General features: G+C 47.2%; 2 protein-coding genes across 3 annotated transcripts; one reads left to right on the forward strand and one right to left on the reverse strand.

Annotated features, from left to right (window-relative positions):
- Nucleotides 1-1791: 1791 nt before the first annotated feature.
- On the reverse strand, nucleotides 1792-3931 carry LOC144173976 (uncharacterized). The gene is made up of 3 exons (XM_077702368.1): nucleotides 3699-3931; nucleotides 3343-3556; nucleotides 1792-2111 (listed from the first exon to the last, which is right to left on the reverse strand). Exons 1-3 carry the CDS (start codon nucleotides 3766-3768, stop codon nucleotides 1958-1960), a joined length of 438 nt encoding a protein of 145 aa, XP_077558494.1. The 5' UTR covers nucleotides 3769-3931; the 3' UTR covers nucleotides 1792-1957.
- A 4606-nt stretch (nucleotides 3932-8537) lies between these two features.
- LOC144173972 (uncharacterized) lies at nucleotides 8538-17191 on the forward strand. 2 transcript variants are annotated; one of them, XM_077702363.1, is made up of 3 exons: nucleotides 8538-8858; nucleotides 10108-10210; nucleotides 13331-17191. In XM_077702363.1, the coding sequence occupies exons 1-3, from the start codon at nucleotides 8852-8854 to the stop codon at nucleotides 13722-13724; spliced, it is 504 nt and encodes a 167-aa protein (XP_077558489.1). In that variant the 5' UTR covers nucleotides 8538-8851; the 3' UTR covers nucleotides 13725-17191. The 2 variants fall into 2 exon arrangements, with proteins under 2 accessions (XP_077558489.1, XP_077558488.1); XM_077702362.1 differs by having other exon boundaries at nucleotides 8538-10210.
- Nucleotides 17192-17215: the final 24 nt, after the last annotated feature.

A 17215-nucleotide genomic window follows, 5' to 3' on the forward strand; every position in this document is an offset into this window, starting at 1 on the left:
ATTGGCCACTCCGTACTTGGTAAGTCAGCTTTAGTCGGAGCTTGATGTGAACCTCCGCACCATCAGGGGGGGGGGGGGGGGGGGGGGGAGGTCATTTGATCTCAACCTCCTAGAGCGCGGACCCGGACACGGGTCGTATTAATAAACGTTTACTCTCTCTCTCTCTCTCTCTCTCTCTCTCTCTCTCTCTCTCTCTCTCTCTCTCTCTCTCTCTCTCTCTCTCTCTCTCTCTCTCTCTCTCTCTCTCTCTCCACCGCGCTGTCGTCCGAGATGCGGCGATGAAGGGACTGCTGCAGGGATTCTTGCACATCGATGGGAACGTTCATTATCTGGTCTCGGATGCCGTACTAACCGCGGCCGTGAGAGGCAAACGGCAAACGGGGTGCGATCAGGCGCTCCTCAACCGCGTTCAGGCGAGCGAGATGAGACGGGTGCGGCGGGTATACGTAGCCGAATTAAGGTGGTCGCGTACTTGGGCATGACACTCTTTAGTAAGGACTCCTTGCACGTTCCCCACCCCATGAACTCCTCAACATCGGAAGCCCTTTGCGGGAAGTTTGCGGCCAGCACCCGAAGCACGGCCTCCTTTCTGTCCGAATGGTTAACGTTACCAATTTTGCGGACGTCGTTGTCAAACTAGAGTCTACCGCACACTTCGCGATTGGTGCCGCAATCGCGATCGATAAAATTACGTTTGAATTTTACATGGTCAGCTTTGAATACGTTGTTCTGCCTGGCGGCGTGGCAACGGTGCACTGCCGCGGCGCCGTCGGTGTTGCGTCGTTGTACGTCGCCTAGACGGTTCAACGTTTGGCGCGTTGCCTGAGCTTCGCGTTACTGGTCAGTTCGTGATCACTGATTATCTGCGGCGACGTTGATTCTCCCTTGGGCGTTCCTGGCCTTGGTCATCGATTCATCTCTGTTCCTCCAAGGAGCGAACGATTCGTGGCCGTCCCATGGCTCACAGGTTCCGCACACAATGAACTATTCAACGGTTGAAGCCCTTGTGGGAATCGTTTGACCAGAACCAGAAGCGCCGCCTCCTACCCGTCCGAATCTTTAGCGTTTCCGGTTTTGATCACGTCGTTATCGAACCAGAGTGTATCGCACACTTCGAAACTGGCGCCGAATTGGCGATCAACGAAATCGCGGTTGAAATCAAGTAAATCGCGCTGCAAGTTCTGGGGTAGCGGTTTTGTGTCGTTTTTGCTTCCATCCGCGCTACTGTGCGTGCCGATGCTCCTTGAATCGCAACTATTATTCTTCCGAGCGAACGACACGCATCCGTCCCAATGCGAGCTAAAAGTGCAGTTGCTGATAACGGCGCTATTACAAGCCGATTGGGAAACTTGTGAAAGACGCAAGAACAGTTGTGAAATACGGTCGGCGGTGGCGAGGAGGAGCACCAGATAGGCGCCGAGTAAGTCCGCTTCACCGGAATGAAAACAGGGGTTATTCTTCCCCTTCCTCCTCCTTTCACGTCGTTAGGACCATGATGAGTGCAGCAAAATAAAGACGACCACGACAAATATTAGGTTACGTTGCGCTTCCCGTCAATCTCCCAAACGGTAAACAACCCAACAACAAGTTTGTTACAGTGCCTGTAACGACGGCAGTTGGCTGCGTTCAAAATAAATAGCTGGCAATACTATTCGTATTTGAAACGACTTGTAAGACTGACAACGGATCCCTGAAATTTCTTTTTCAGCGCCAGCTGGACTCGGTAGTCAAGTCTCGCGCGAGGAGGCATACCACGTATATTGTGGTAAATATATGCATACATACACGACGTACAGGTACGAAGTAGCTTTCTTTTGCTGACGATTACACAGGCACCACGAGGGACACAAACAATGCGCGCACGCTTCCACCGGTCTGTTCTTGTTAATGGGTCACGGGTACTCCATGGATGGACAAAGGCAAGCATTTTCCCATATAGTCCTGGAAGCGTCGAGCCTTACGTGTCGGGCTCTACGCTCATCATGGCTTGTACGAGTCTTCTGACGTAGTCCTTGGCCGAATCGCAGGATGTGTATTCCTGCAGGCAGTCTTGTCCAAGCCACCCTTTAGCGAATGCCCCCAAGAAAGAATCGCTCATGTGGGCTGCTCCTCTGCAGAGTTGGAGGAAGAAGGGAGGAGAGAGGTAAGACGAGGACGAAAAATGGACGGCAAATTGCTCGCAAATTGTGTTGCATGCGTTAAACGTTCTACTGGTCCGATCAACCCGGCGTTTCTTTTTTTTTTTTTATCTGTTACCCTCCATACCTTCACAGTTAACCTCCTCTCTCACTTGTCAGCCGATTTCGACAAGTCCTTGTCGCCGCCTGCTGACCTCATCTCCAGGCTTACTTGTTTTTTTTTTTAACTTAACATTTTGGGAACACAAAATAATCACGCATTGACAACGCACAGTAAGAACTGTCCGCTCTCAGATCGTTGGCAATGTAGCGGCGCGTATCCGGCGGAGACGCAACACTAGTAATCTCGGTTCTTGTAGTACTTTAGAGCCTAGTACGGTCGAAGCTATAACGTTAATCACCACTGCTGGCCTATCGGCTCCTACATTTTGTGCACCGAGCCGCCAATAACTTCGTGTTATCACCTCGGCGAATTGTCCTGATGACTGATGTGTGCAGAGCGGCAAACACGTGCTTGGGACATGGCCAATGTGCATCGCGCGCAGCATACTTTTGGGGGCGATAATTAGCTGAAGATTTAACGTATGGAATAAGATTCCGCCAGTCCATGTATATATACATCAAGGAGGGACGGAAACTTAAGGCAATATTCCAGTTTATACCACAAACTATCCTTCGTTGCGCGCCTTGAGGCACTTGAGGAAATATGCGATAAAAACCATGCGCGCGGGCTCTATGCCCACTGGATGATAACAGTGGCGCCAGACACTGGCTTGTACTGGGTGTCTGGGTTGGGCTGTGGATGCAAGTTCCCTCCCCACCCCTCTGCAGGTCAGGTAATTAGCGTAGCTCGTATGGCTAACGGGCATGCCATTGACGACAGTCGGCCGCTCGTTGTTGTAGGCAGACAACCTGGCGAGTTGGTCTTACATGTATGCAATGAAATATTTTTACAATAGACGTTGACTAACATAAACCAGGCATTCCAAGATCTGGCGATATCATAAGTCGTTGCTCAAGTGTTACATTCCCTACAAGTCCATACAACGGCCATGTGCGCTTGCCTTTGTCCTCGAGGCATAGTGTGCTACCTTAGGGAATTAAGCATTCTGTCTTCAGCTACGTTGTACTCCGCAAGGCCAGGAAAACCCCAACATGCTATTGGGGCCTGTTGAAATTATACAACCACATACAGAACATTTACCTCATAACGTTGCTGATCGCAGATTTACTGGAGTGACTCATACCCAGCGCATATGCAGTTTGGCAAAATAACCGTTTGTGACATTCGATGGCTTGCGTTTTCACGGCCGTTTTCAGCTTGTGGTAAGCCATGATCTGGGAAAATTTTTCTTGTGGGGATCCGTGCAATGTTCTCGGGCTTTGATCTGGTACCTCCGGACCCTCGGTGCGTTCATCTGACGAACAGAAATTGAAAGTGCTTTAGGAAGAAGACAAAATGCAGAGACGTGGGGGCGGATCGTAAAGTTTTTCAGTTTAAAAGCGTGAAACGACAGAAATTACAAGAACAGATGACGACATTGAAACTTTTTCACTCACAGGTTGGGGTGGCTGTTGCACAAAGTTCTGTTGAAAAGCACAGCAGAAGCAGCACCTTTCGTGTAGCCATGTTGCGGCTCCGGCGTACCCAGAACGTCGAATAGCTTTTCTGTTCGAAAAGTGGCGGTAAATATAGATACGCATGCGAGCATGCGGCGCTCCGTTGAAACCGCAAATGGGGAGGTCGAGGATTCTGTTATCTCCGCGTCTGCCAAACGACGAAGCCCAGGGAAGCCCATTGCACATGCTCACTGCCCACGATACCGGATATGGGTGCGCCCGCGTATAGGAGTGATTACTTACACGTGTGCTGTTCTACCAACGCATCTTAAAACTGTACACCTCAGGCTCACGCTGTGCCAACGCTACCATATGAAACACTTGGCTGTCCATGCAAACTTGAGAGACACGTTGCGCTGACGTTTGCCTGTCGAGCAGCAGCGCCGATTTTTAGAGCATTGTGGTCTAAGGCGCCAAGCTTGCAGGAAAGGCCGCGTGCGCGTGGCTGCTACTAATTTAAGTAACTTCAGAGATAAAATACGAGCGACACCCCTCCCCCGAAACATGCACCCTCAGAATGACGAGGGCAGGAGAAAGGCCGGAGGTCAAGCGCTACAGGTATGGTACGAACGATCACGTGGTGTACACGGACGCGGCAGGCTAGCCAGCCTCACCCTCCGGCACATCACAACATTGCAAGCAGAAGAAACGGCCAGGGCACCGGTCATCGCTCACACCGACGCAACTACCATCATCTCAGATTCTCAAGGAAAGTGTGGGTCGTACATCAATGGAAACCTTGCACCGTTTATCGAGTTTCAATGGAAACATTGAAACTCCTCCGACAACGGCCATCCAAGCGCAAGATAACCACCGTTTCGGTCACCCGCCCACTCAAGCCTCCGTGGCAACCTCGGCACCCTCACGAGTGCCCAAGAAGTAGCCGGCCGGACCCCATGGGATGATCAGCAGAGGGTGAACCAACCGCCACTTACATGCCAGGCTATCGCCCCGCACAATATATACAGACACTTCCGCAAGACCCGCCGCGGTGGCTCAGTGGCTAAGGCGTTGTGCAGCTGAGCACGAGGTCGCGGGTTCAATTCCCGGCCGCGGCGGCCGTTTTTCTGATATGGGGGCGAAGAGCCAAAACTCCCGTGTGTACGAGATTAATCCGGTGCCCTCCACTACGGCACGCCTCATCGCCTGCCTTGCGTCGGCGCGTTAAACCCTACAATTAATCAATCAATCTCTTCTGCAAGGCGTACCTGATATCCCCTTTAGGCGTACTCATCAAGGTACAAGTCCCTCACGGAAGAGCAGGAGGATGTGCTCGGATTCAAATGAGAACTTTTCGACAACCCATCTACTTACACGCCATTTCCGTGGCTCTTTACAACGCTACGTGACCATACTGCGGCAAGCCCGCCACACTTACCACATGACTCGAAACTGACTACTGAACACAGCCATTGATACTACCCCAACCCATGGTACGAGCAGTGGGAGAGACGGCTAACCAGTTCTTGCCTTGGGGTCCAGCTTATTATACGGCTCGTGAATAGGGTGACGACAGCAGCGAGATCAACCGACTCCACCCATATCAGGCAATGCTGCTACAATAAAAATACACTCATCCTCCTCCACCTGTTCATGAAATCGTGAGTTCGTGTGGCGCAAAAAACGGACAAGGACAGAGGAAGTCCTTGTCCGTTTTTTTCGCTACACGAAGTCATTGATTACCGCTACCAACTATCCCAAACCAAAACTCTGCTAAGCATAAAATTCAATCTGCGTGTCACCGCGCCCTGCTTGCGCTATCAGCAGCCACCGACGCTCACAAAACGAAGGCGTCCAAGGGGATGGTGCGATAACAAACCCCGCAATAAAATGATGCTTTGTCGAGAATCGCAAGACGTCATTGGTAGATAGTCAGCCAACCGACTTGTAAATAAAAAGGGGAAGTGGGGTATTTATACCCTTTACACTTTTTATTTTCTCGGCTTTTTCTACGGCGCCATACTTGAGGCTTCAGTCGTTGGTACGATGCGTCGGGCACGGTGATGATTGGTCGAAAAAATTCCACTTCCATGCTTGCTGAAGTCCTATAGCGTGCAGTGCCGGAATATATATTGGGATTAGTGGTGCGCTCACAGCGGCATCTGTGCAGTGCAGCCGTCGCACCGTGCCTTGCGTGCACCCCGCCCCCCGGACACCTTCCTCAGTGGCTGTTCGCCTCACCATGTGCAGAAGAAAGTCCATGGCGCACCACGCGCGCACTCGTACCCCCGGAAGATACAGATCTGCCTGGCGGGTTGCCCCACGATTATGCGGTCTTGCTTGCTCCGACTGCCTGGGGGTTATCGTCGCAGCGGCTGTGACGAGAACGTGACCGCCGCAGTACCATGCCCCGTTTGAGTTCACGTGCCCCTTCTTCCCCGCTCATGTTGAGCAGGCTCTTGGTGTGGAACTGTCCTGCCCTGCGAAGCCTAGGTATCGTGCAGCTCGGCTCCTGCGGCCTACGCCCAGTCCGTCAGCCATATTCGTGCGTCGATACAGCGTTCATATCGTGGTTCCCTGCTCGGTTCTCTTGGGGAATTCGTACTGTATCTGTGCATACAGTTTTCTTTATGCCGGATGTCAAAGTTCTTCAAAAAAAGAAAAAAAAAAGACACAAGTTTATGAAGACAGGAAAATTTGAGCTGTGGTTGATTATAAAAAGCGGATCAAAAAGAATGAAAAAAAAAACTATAAGCGGACACGAGGAAGGACACTCGTGATCGCCATTCAACTAGGAACAAACGGCAATGTGCTGATACTGAGATAGAGCTGAATCATTTTAAAGCGAAGCTTTTTACCTCTACTCCCCCGAGGGTTCTGTCGAGACCGTTGGTGTCAACAGAAGACTCCCGCTTACAAATAAAAGTTACTGGCACCACCAGGAATCGAACCTGGAACAAATAGAGAAACGGAGCGGCAGACCGTTGTCTTACCGATTGAGCTACGAGCCTATGCGGAGACGGGGTAGACAGACGGTGCACTCACCGAGCACATGTGCGAGTTTACCCCCTGCGTTCTCACTCAATGCCATGTGATAGTGTCACGCGACCTCTCGCGCCGCTGTGCGCTGTACCCACGGCACGTGTAGCGGCCTTGAGCGCGCCTTGCGAATGTGCTAGGAGTTATAAAAATTCGAGGAAGCTCACAGTAACGCCTGGCATCGCACTTCTCCGTCTCTGCCGCCGATCTCGTCGCCTCTCTGTCGGCGGCGGCAGAGATGGACGAGAAGTGAGGTCGTCTAACAGCGGGTTTGAGTTTCCTTTAATTTTATATAAAAAAGAGTTTAAACTCATGTGCTTCACCTACACAACTCAACCAACAACCATCCATGAATCATGGGCTGATTTAACCTTAGCAAAGAATATCTCTTTGAAGTAATAAAGGGTGTTGTTAAGTGCATTTCACTTGTTTCTGCTGATTTCACTCTTTGTAGAGCCACGTGTGTGAATTCAAGTGACGTCGCAAGGGTGTTCGTTGTGGGTGTCGTTTACAGCTTCGCTTTTTAATCACCTTCACAAATTTTTTGGCGTGGTCATCGACAGGGACATGGAGCGCACATGTGTCTTCCTTAAATAAGAAACTCACCACCATCGCCCACATTTTCAGATTTCTTTCTGGAAAGACGTGGGGAACACCGGTCAGAGGAATGCTGCAGCTGTACCAGGCGCTTTTCCTGGGAGTTTTGCGTTACAGCTTGCCAGCGATATCCAGTACATGTCCCACTAACCTCCAGGCGATCCAGGAAATCCAAGCGCAGGCTCTCCGCACCTGTCTGGGTTTGCCGCGATGTGCGTCAACAGTGGGAACAATATACATTGCCAAGACCATGCTATAGCAACTTATGTGACCACTGAGACGCTACACCTACACATCAGGCTCCTCGCGAGGATGCATGTCACCAACTTGCGCAGCTTCCTCGTAGTCGTCCACGCTCTTCATTTGCAGCCATTATCGCAGCGCACGGGGCCGAAGTACCGTCAAGTTGCACCCTGCGGTCACACCGTCCTCCCCGTTGTGGTGCCTGGCAACCCCCGAGATTCGTCTGCATGTTCCGGGCATTGGAAAGAAGGCCGACTTACCACCACTGGCTCTCAGATAGTTTTCTATGCAGTTACTGCACGAACAACACAATGGCCGGAAGCATGTATACACAGATGGTTCTATGACGTCCTCGAGCTCGGCAGGTGCGGTGGCAATACCATCAGAATCAACCAAAATTCGATTCCGTGTCGCCCATGTCACGAGCTCGACGGCTACTGAACTTGCAGCCATCTGTGAAGCTCTTCAATACATTATGGAAGCTTCTCCCCAAAAATGGTCCCTTTTTACCGACTCCAAAGGCGCCCTGCAACGAGCAGCCCTGCGCTACGGTCATTTGCACCAACTGGTGACAGAAATTCGAGCATTATTTCATCAGGCTGTCATAAAGGGCCATAATGTTTTATTTCAGTGGCTGCCAAGTCACTGTGGAATCACCGGCAATGTTTCGGCGCAGTGAAAGGACCATCTTGCTTCCGTGGACGCTGCCAGGGCACTAGTGGCCCAACGTGGTATCATCAGTATCATGCAAAGAGATAATATACTGATACTGACCATCGAAACTGTCAAACTTGTGCATTATTGGTGACATATAAAAAAAACTAGTGGAACTGGTCTGTGATCTAGATTCAACGCCTTTTGGCGGCGATGAAACGTGAAACCTCTAACCCGGTTTACGAGCTATGTTTGGTTGGCTTGGTTCGTTTGACGGTGAAACTTGCTTCTGTTGCCAACAATGAGGAAATGTACGGCGCGCGTATGTGTGTGTGCGTGTGTTTATCCGCGTACGTGTGTGGACTGTCTTCACCGTGTTGTTTTCCTGCAGTGGGTGTGATTTGTGCAACGATTCGGCATTTAGTTGCCTTTAAAAAAACTAGAGACATTACAGTAACGCCTTTCGCGGAAGTCTGTTGTGCATTATAGCTTTTGGTTTCGGTTCTTCCAACTGCGTGGCAGCGTTCAGCGCGTGTAGACTGCTTTTGACCATAAGTTTCGCTAAAATGTAATGGTTTACCTTGCACAGTCGTGCTGGTATAAACTGCTGTTACCATCAGATGCACGGTTGGACTTTTTTAGTCTTTTCTTCTTGTGCTCAGTTTCAAAAGCGGTGCTCGAAAGGGAAGCTTAGTTCCTTAGGTTTTGATAAGCGAAACTGATGAGAAATAGGATTGTATAATGGCACTAATTCTTTATTCTTTCAATTTTTCACCCTCCCAACCAGGTAATACCAGTGAAATAGAGTCAGTCCTGCTCCGTGCTGAATCATTTCCGTGGGCCGAAGAATTTGTAACCGAGACACGACCTGCCTTTCCTGCGTGCTTATCGGACACGGCGTCTACAAAGAGAAAAGACATTGGGACTTGGCAGTTTCAAGCCATTTCTGTGCTGTTTTCCGCTTTTTTACACACACTTCGGGGGCTGACTAAATGACTGCACCTGTCAGCGACGCAAATCACGCTACTTTTGTAGTGCAGTCTGTGCACAGCGGGCTTAACAAAAATTTTTCGGGTGCTCTCTCCGATTTTGCCGCTGACTCGTTTCGGTGAAATGTGCTGTTAATATCGTGCCACATCGGAAGTGCACATGTTGCAGCATACAAATCTTCGTGTGTTTGAATTGTTCAATAATTCTCCGTGGGGACGACAAAATGTTTGTTTTGTTTACTTTGTGAACCATGTATTCGTGCCATAAACTGCTATATGCGTGGGCATATAACGCAGCTATTACTGTTATTTTTGAATATGTGACTACAATTACGTTCCGGACTTCCTCCGGGAAACTGGTGCGATCCTGCATCTTTAGGACTCTAAACTATGCCAGAGGGCATACTATCGCAGTTAAAAACAAAACTGCAAGGAACAACTGCTCAGCTTATTAATGTAAAGACTGGCATGCCAAAGACCAATGGCTGAACAGTTTGTACTTGATTTGAACTCTTTCTCCTTGGGGGTGCTGCTATGAGCCCGGTTTCATATCCTCACGCTACACTTTTATTGTTTGAGAGCATACTAGCATTAACAATTTCTGCAGCATAGTGCATTTTAGTTCACCTTTTTTGTAGTTTGCATTGTGTAAGGTCTGTGATATCCGTTGCAATTTGTGATGTGTCGCCAGCTGTTAGAGGCAGAGTTTTGCCTCCGCAAAACACCAGTTGTGTACACCGAAAATTCTTGGAGTTCTTTATTTCAGTCATCATGAAGGTTGTGCTGTAATGCTTACGTTCATGTGTTAGGGCTGTGAACATTGATGTGCCATTCCAGAAAATTTATTGGAGGCCACGTTATGATTCTGGTGTTTCGAACTGACGCAGGACTGAAGTCTGCCTGGCTGTGCCGCTACTGCAACTTTGCGTCTTCGTCTCGACACATCGTGCTCCTCCATGAAGGTCGGCATGTAGACGAGCACCGAGACAGGTAATGAGAACAGTGTCAGGCAGCTAGGCAAGAATGCCTTATGTTCTGGCCAGTCTCGGGCAGTAACTAGTTACTGGTAGCGCATTACCGGTAACTAGTTACTTTTTTCAGTAAATTGTAACTGTAACTAGTTACTTTTAAGTTGGAGGAACTTGTAACTGTAGCAGCGTTACTTTTTCACACAGTAACTGTAACAGGAAATGCTTTACAGTTACTTATTTCATAAAAAAAAATTATCCAGCAGCAACAACTGTTAAAGCCCTACGTACAATTCAGGCTTTGCACTTTTTGGGACTTCCTTCTGTGTATCTCCTCTCCGCTTTTCACATTTCCACAACACGGCTTCCCTAGGTTGCTAGGAGGATTATCTTGCCTGCAGAAGACCGAGGTTAGAGGTTGGTCTTTAACGTGATTTCTTAAAAAAAAATTTCTTCATCGTTAGTCGAGCGGGAGCAAGAAAAAAAGAAACGGGCATTTAGACCTCTGCCGAGGAAGGAAGCTTGCCTGCCCTTCTTAAGAAAGACCTCCGCATGGAGCCACACTTGAGAACTGGGAATGGCATCAAGGGAGCATCAAAAAAAAAAAAAAAGTTTATGCAACAAAATGAGGCGTACACAACGATTGTTAGCATTGGGCTTGAATGTGTCCCTTTTAGGTTCCCTCCGTCTAGGATTTTATCACGTGCAATTTCGACCAGCCGCATACCTCAGTATGTTTTCACTGAATACACTCTTATCATTTGTTCGGGATCTATTAGTTTTGCATTGTAGCGGAATTGTAACGACGTTACTTTTTCGTAGTAACTGTAACTGTAATAAGTTACTTTTGGAGGCTGTAACTATAACTAACACTTACATTTTCCTGGAAACGTGCCCATGACTGGTTCTGGTTTATAAGTCGCATTCTTTAACAAGTCTGACATCTCGGTGAATGGTCATTTGTGCACACAAGGCGATGCATGTAATTCACAGTTGCATATGACACACCTTTTCCAACAGCTGGATCAATCAGTTGCACTGATAACTCAAATGGTGGAGGCCACAAATTTGATGGTAAGATTTCGTGGGTGAGGCTTGTGGTATGTTGTAGCTGAAAATAAGCCTAAAATACAAAATAAAAAATCGGCATAAAAATAAAAATTCTGAGATATCACAGACTCTGCCTGTCATGCTGCTTATGACAAGATTAAGACTGTTGTTTTGGCGCTCTTTGCCCAGTTGGCCTTGCGCCGTAAACATCCAACCATAATCATCATCAAGATTAAGACTAAGAACGCAGGGTATAGGGGAATCCCGAACACATTAACTCGTTAAAAAGAAAAAAGCAAAATAAGTGAGGGTCAGTGTTGTTAAGGTTATTTGTGTAAACAAGGTGAAAAATAAGAAAATAAAAGGAGTTTACCATATACTACATGCTTATAGCTTGCCTTCTATATCCTGTAGCAGGGTGGCGAGTTGGGCGAGTTGGTGTACTTGCATCTTGGGGAACAGCGCGAACTAACAGGGACACAATAAGAAAGAAGTGGGCAGGACTAGCGCTGACTTTCAACTCGATTTATTGGAAAAGACGTAACTACTTATACCTACACAGAATCCTTCTCCCCCACCATGCCACGTGCCCACACCAGCCAATGACATACTATCACGACCAAAACATCCACCTTTCGGGGATGGTGTTTGCAAGAAACTTTGCGACAGTTTGTACGCTAGCTTGGGATGATTGATTGTAGGGTTTAACATGCTGACCTAACGCAGGCGATGAGGCGCACCGTAGTGGAGGGCTCTGGATTTATTTTGACCACCTGGGGATCTTTACCGTGCGCCGAAATCTCGTACACACGGGCGTTTTTGCTTTTCGCCTCCATCAAAAAAGTGGCCGCCGCGGCCGGGAATCGAACCTGCGACCTCGTGCTCAGCAGCGCAACGCCTTAGCCACTGAGCCACCGCGGCAGGTACACACTTGCTTGAGCAAGGATTTTAATATTTTGTTACTATGTTCTATTCATTTTATTTTTCTAATGTCAGCCAAAAGAACTGTGCACACAGACATGATAGGTATAACACTTATGAAAGGGCTGTAAGTGTGAAGGACTATTGAACGAGCTGTGTACAAGACATCACTAGTGAATCAGGAAAGTGTGGCTGAAAATTTGAAATTTTTTTCTAAGAGCCTCTAAAATTTCCCATATGCTTCCAGTACTTCACATCTCGTGTTCGCCAATCAGAAGCAAGTGAGAAGTCTTGGCGCTAATCAGAAAAACTTGCTGCCACAACTCCCCAGTGATGTAGAAACGAAGTGGAGCCGAGCTGGATATGTGGTGTGGAAGTACAATAGGTGGTATACCCAAGTAACCCTGACTACCAAGGGACGGTGTGGGAAATAGGAAAAGGCATGACTGTGTGTAGAAGTGCGATAAGAAGCGTTCGAGGGCAAGTAATGTATTTGGATACTCCAGGACAGAAGGGGCTGAGAGTGTCTGGGGATGCTTTTTGTGCCGCAGTAAATGTCAGAAGTCTGATGATGGTGGTGACGACACAGTGTGTCATTTTGTGCACAGCAGTAGGGTAAAATTTTTAGTGTTGTCTTCAATGTATTCATTGCCACAATCATCATCACCATTTATTTACCCTTAAAGCCCCCTGACGGGTAATTACATAAGGAGAGGGGGGGAAGGGTGTCGAACAAATCAGTGGCCAACCAGCGAACACAAACCAGAATAATTCAAAGAGTGGAATTGCAGTGCAAAAAATAATAATGAAAGTTTTTAAAAAAGAGCTCATTACACAACAACTAATAGCAGAATAATTCAGAAAGTGGGGTTACAGTGCAATAAAAATTTAAAAAACTGGTTATGCAACAACCAATCCACAATACATTTAGACAGGAAGATTTTGACACGTTTCAAGCAATGCGTTAAACTTAAGAGGATTGCTTTCCAATCCTCAATTGTAATGGTAGGAATTATTTGTTAAAAGTGTTTTTTGAACGTTTTAAATTTTGAACACTCATGAAATTGAAAGGACAGCGCAAAGTTCAAATTGGTTAAACAAGCAAGGAGCAGGTAGCCATGTAAGTCAGCCCGTCGCCATTACAAGTCTGGTGGCCTCTGTCCCGTGGCAGGGTGAACCGGCAGCGGGCGTGGCGCCAGTCGGGCGTGGTGCGCTGGTGCCCCGAGCGGCCATTCCGGTGCGCGGTGTGCGGCCAGGGGTTCAGCCAGAAGATGAACCTGTCACGGCACATGCAGCGGCACACGGGCGAGAAGCCGCACGCGTGCCAGCTGTGCCCCATGCGCTTCAACCAGAAGTGCAACCTCGAGCGCCACGTGCGCAGCCACACGGGCGAGCGGCCCTTCCACTGCACCTTCTGCCCCAAGAGCTTCAACTCCAAGTCCAACCTGAGCCGGCACGAGACGGGGCACATGACCCAGGCCGCCGCCGTTGCCGACTTCGACATCGCCACCCAGGCCGACGAGCCCAGGGCCCTCGTCTTTGACGTGCTAGACAACGTCCCATGAGGGCTAGGGAGTTGTTTGACATTTTCAGTGTTGTCACTGTTTGGTGAACCTGTATTTCCCTACACTTTTTTTATGTCTCCATTAGAATGCAACATGGCACAGCCAACAGCAGAGAAAGGAGGGCATTGATAACCTATTTCTGTTTGTCTAAGGTTAGGGCTCAGCCAGTGTTTGGTTAACCTACATTTCTCTACACAATTTTTTTTTTGTCTGGGGGAGAATGTAGCATGGCTAAGACAACAGTGCAAGAAGGAAGGCGTTGATCACCTGTTTTGGTGTGTGAGGTTCCTAGAACTGAAAGTTAGGCCTCACTCATTTTCGTGGTGCTCAGAGATAGCCTGTCACATGATGTCTTGTACGGTGGTTTTGTGCACACTATCCAAGCTGTGGATGTTGATGAAGAACAGGATGTAAGAAAGTTCGCTATGCTGTAGCATTTGGGTGTAAAAGAGGAGTGCTGCAGAAAAATAAGCTTCAAGTGCATGGTGTAACAACTTGCCTCTTTGGCTGGGGCATATGGTAGCTCAAAGGTACCACCCCTGTTGCATCAGCCTTGTCTGGCGCTGCAATTTGTGCTGTTTAAGTTGAAGTTCCTGCAAGGCGGAAATGCACCCCTGCAGCCATTAAAAAAAGCGCTGTCAAGAGTTTTACGTATGCAGGTGCTTAAAATTAATCAAGTAGGAACTGAGAAAAGCATCGTTAGAACAGCTTTTATGTCATGTACCAGGCTTTGTTTAGCATTAAAAAATTCTGTGACTGCTATCAGTCAGTCTTAAAACCAGTTGCCAAGCAGAAGGTGGCCTGACGTATTTTTGTCTGGCATTATTCTTTTGTCGACTGTTGTGTGATCTTTGAGCTCTTCCATTGGCAGCATACTTGGAGCTTCTGACACCGCATTCTGCTTAAACAGCCGTCTGGTACTGGCGCATTAAAACTATTGAAGCTTGTACTTTTGTGCAAAAAGACATTTGCAATTTTTCCCGCTTAGCTGTTTGTAATGGAGGGGCTGCAACTATGCTTTAGGACGTCTCTGTTGTAAGTTTTTTTGCTTTTTGTGTTCAACTGTGCAGTTAACAGTCAACAGCTTTAGTGTGACTTGTTTCAGGACTCAAGAGAATGTGGGGTTCTTGCTGTATAATTGCAGTGTGTGTGGTATGTGTCATCTCGAGTGAGATGTGGGTGTTAAGGGGCTGCAATGTCTTCTGTATGCCTGGACCAGTTGTGGGAGCAGTCTGAAAAGGTAACCACATGCAGCGACAGCGACAAGCGATGCGGAAAACGTAACTCAATAGGTACAGCAAACACGTAGTGCGGCCAACAGTGACAAGCGAAAAAATTTATACAAGGGAAAGGCAGTGACAGGCGCTGCGACGGGCGGTCGCCGTCTCCCTTTGTGCCAGCCAGAAGCAGCCCACAAGCAAGCAGCAGCGACGAGTGACAATGACAGACGGCGTTGGCGGCAGCGAATTCATTTTTTTTCACTTGAAGCTGTTGCCCACACTATGTTTGTTGTACCCATCGAGTTACGTTTTTTGCATCGCTCGTTGCCGTCACTGCATGTGGTTGCCTCTTAACAACATTTCAGCAATATTTTTTTTATTTCCTCCCTATTTTTATGTCTGTGTGCAATACCATATTTTCTCCTTATGTAAACTGGAGTCCTAGGCTTTGTTGGCTCATGTTGGCAAAGTTCACAAGAAAAAAAATTGTAAAAACTGATTACTGAAAGAGGCCAGTCTTGAGGTAAATGTTTAGTTGGGTTTGTGAATGGGGAAGTCAGTTTGTTGTTATGTATTGTAGATGTGTTTGTGGTGTGTCAAACATATCTTGTTTGCCTTTTTTCTTGTCTATTTTTTTGCCTTTCTTTCCCTGTTTGGTATCCTTCTTCATTGTCCAATTTGTATTTGCAGCATATCCATGTCTAGCATTCCTTGCAAACTCGTGCAGAAAGCAAGCAGGTCATATGTGGGGTAGACTTATGTTTTTCACCATGCGTGACTTGTATGCATGATTACTATTTTTATTTTTGTTATCAAGATTATCAAGGTATGGCACAACTTTCGTTTCACGATCTTGGCTGTAGTCATTGAGCCAGGTAAAGTCCCTTTGGCCACTGGGTTCTTGCTTGCTTTTGTTGCCACATGTGCTGTGAAAAGCTATTTCTTAAGTTGTGCTGGTTTTGTTTGCTTGGCACCATCCAAATCTTTTATTTTGTCACATATCTAGTTTATTGTTACAATACTGGCCAATCACCAGTGGAAGATTTTTCTGTGGTTTATAGCACCTTGCTGAGTGATTGGTGTCCAAACTTTGTGTTATATGCACGTGAGCTTTTTTTCATGTGATATATTTTTTAGTCCAGCATTCTGAAGAATGAGATGCATTGAAAGTCAGTCATTGTGTAATGACAAACTACAGGCCTTGCACAACGGTTAGCAGATATTTTTCTTGCTAATGCAAAGTTGTTTTTGCCAGCTGGAAAACCTTGGTAAGTGCTGAAGCACGGCGGTTGCAATAAGTCACTGTTTTTTAATACAGATTTTAGTTGCCTGTTACTGAGTTCAGATGTTTTGATGTTGAAGATAATGGTTGTGGTTGTTCTCAAGGAAGTTTTCCTACATAGTAAGATACCTAATTTGTTATGTGTTTAGATTATTAGTGAATGTTATTAATATATTTTGTGTGCTTTGCTTAAAGTTGTTTTTGCCAAATAAAATCTCAGTTTCGGGAATTTAACGTGCCGAAGCAATGCCTGCACCACCAATGCCTGCACCACCATTTAGATCACCTGGGCATCTTTAACATGCACCGAAATCTAATCTTGACACACTGTCATTTTTGTTTTTCTTTTATATCGAAAAAATGACCTCTATGACTGTGGTAGAGCCCACATCCTTGGGCTCAGCAATATAAAATAGTCATTCTTGTAAAGCTGTCATCCCTATTGTGAAAGCTACAGTAACCAAAGCTGAGATACTAACAGCAATTCAGCTGTTTGCAAAAACTGGTGGCATCCAAAGGAGGAATTCCTCTCAGCTCTGAAGTCTGCTTATGTGCTTTGAATGTGAAATTGAAGGCTTCCCCTCAAGATACATAAGTAGACCTAAGTGCCCCCTCTCCCACCCCCAAGAAATTCTTATTTCATTTAGTATTATATAAACACAGTCACATTCGCTCCGTGCCATTTCTTCCCCAGAATTGCTATTTTTTGTGGACGGGATGCACCTCGTGCCGTCACTGCTGTGGGCTGTCAGTAGCACCGGAATTTTCGACTCGTGGCATATAAAGCTTTCGCCTTCATACAAAACCTTCAGTTTGTGGTGTTGGAATGGCATCATTGATATCTCCAATTATTTTCCATGCGTGTTATTCTATTTTCATGTTGATTTTGTTAAAGGGAAGTTGTATGTGGATTGAATTTTTCACCAACGCAATATTGAACAATAAAAAGGCTTGAAGCGAAATAATGTTTGTGCTAAAATTTGGAGGCA

The sequence above is a fragment of the Haemaphysalis longicornis genome, unplaced genomic scaffold (genome assembly GCF_048455015.1).
Source record: "Haemaphysalis longicornis isolate Haplotype H1 unplaced genomic scaffold, Haemaphysalis longicornis Haplotype H1 scaffold_3, whole genome shotgun sequence".
Lineage (NCBI taxonomy): Eukaryota > Metazoa > Arthropoda > Arachnida > Ixodida > Ixodidae > Haemaphysalis > Haemaphysalis longicornis.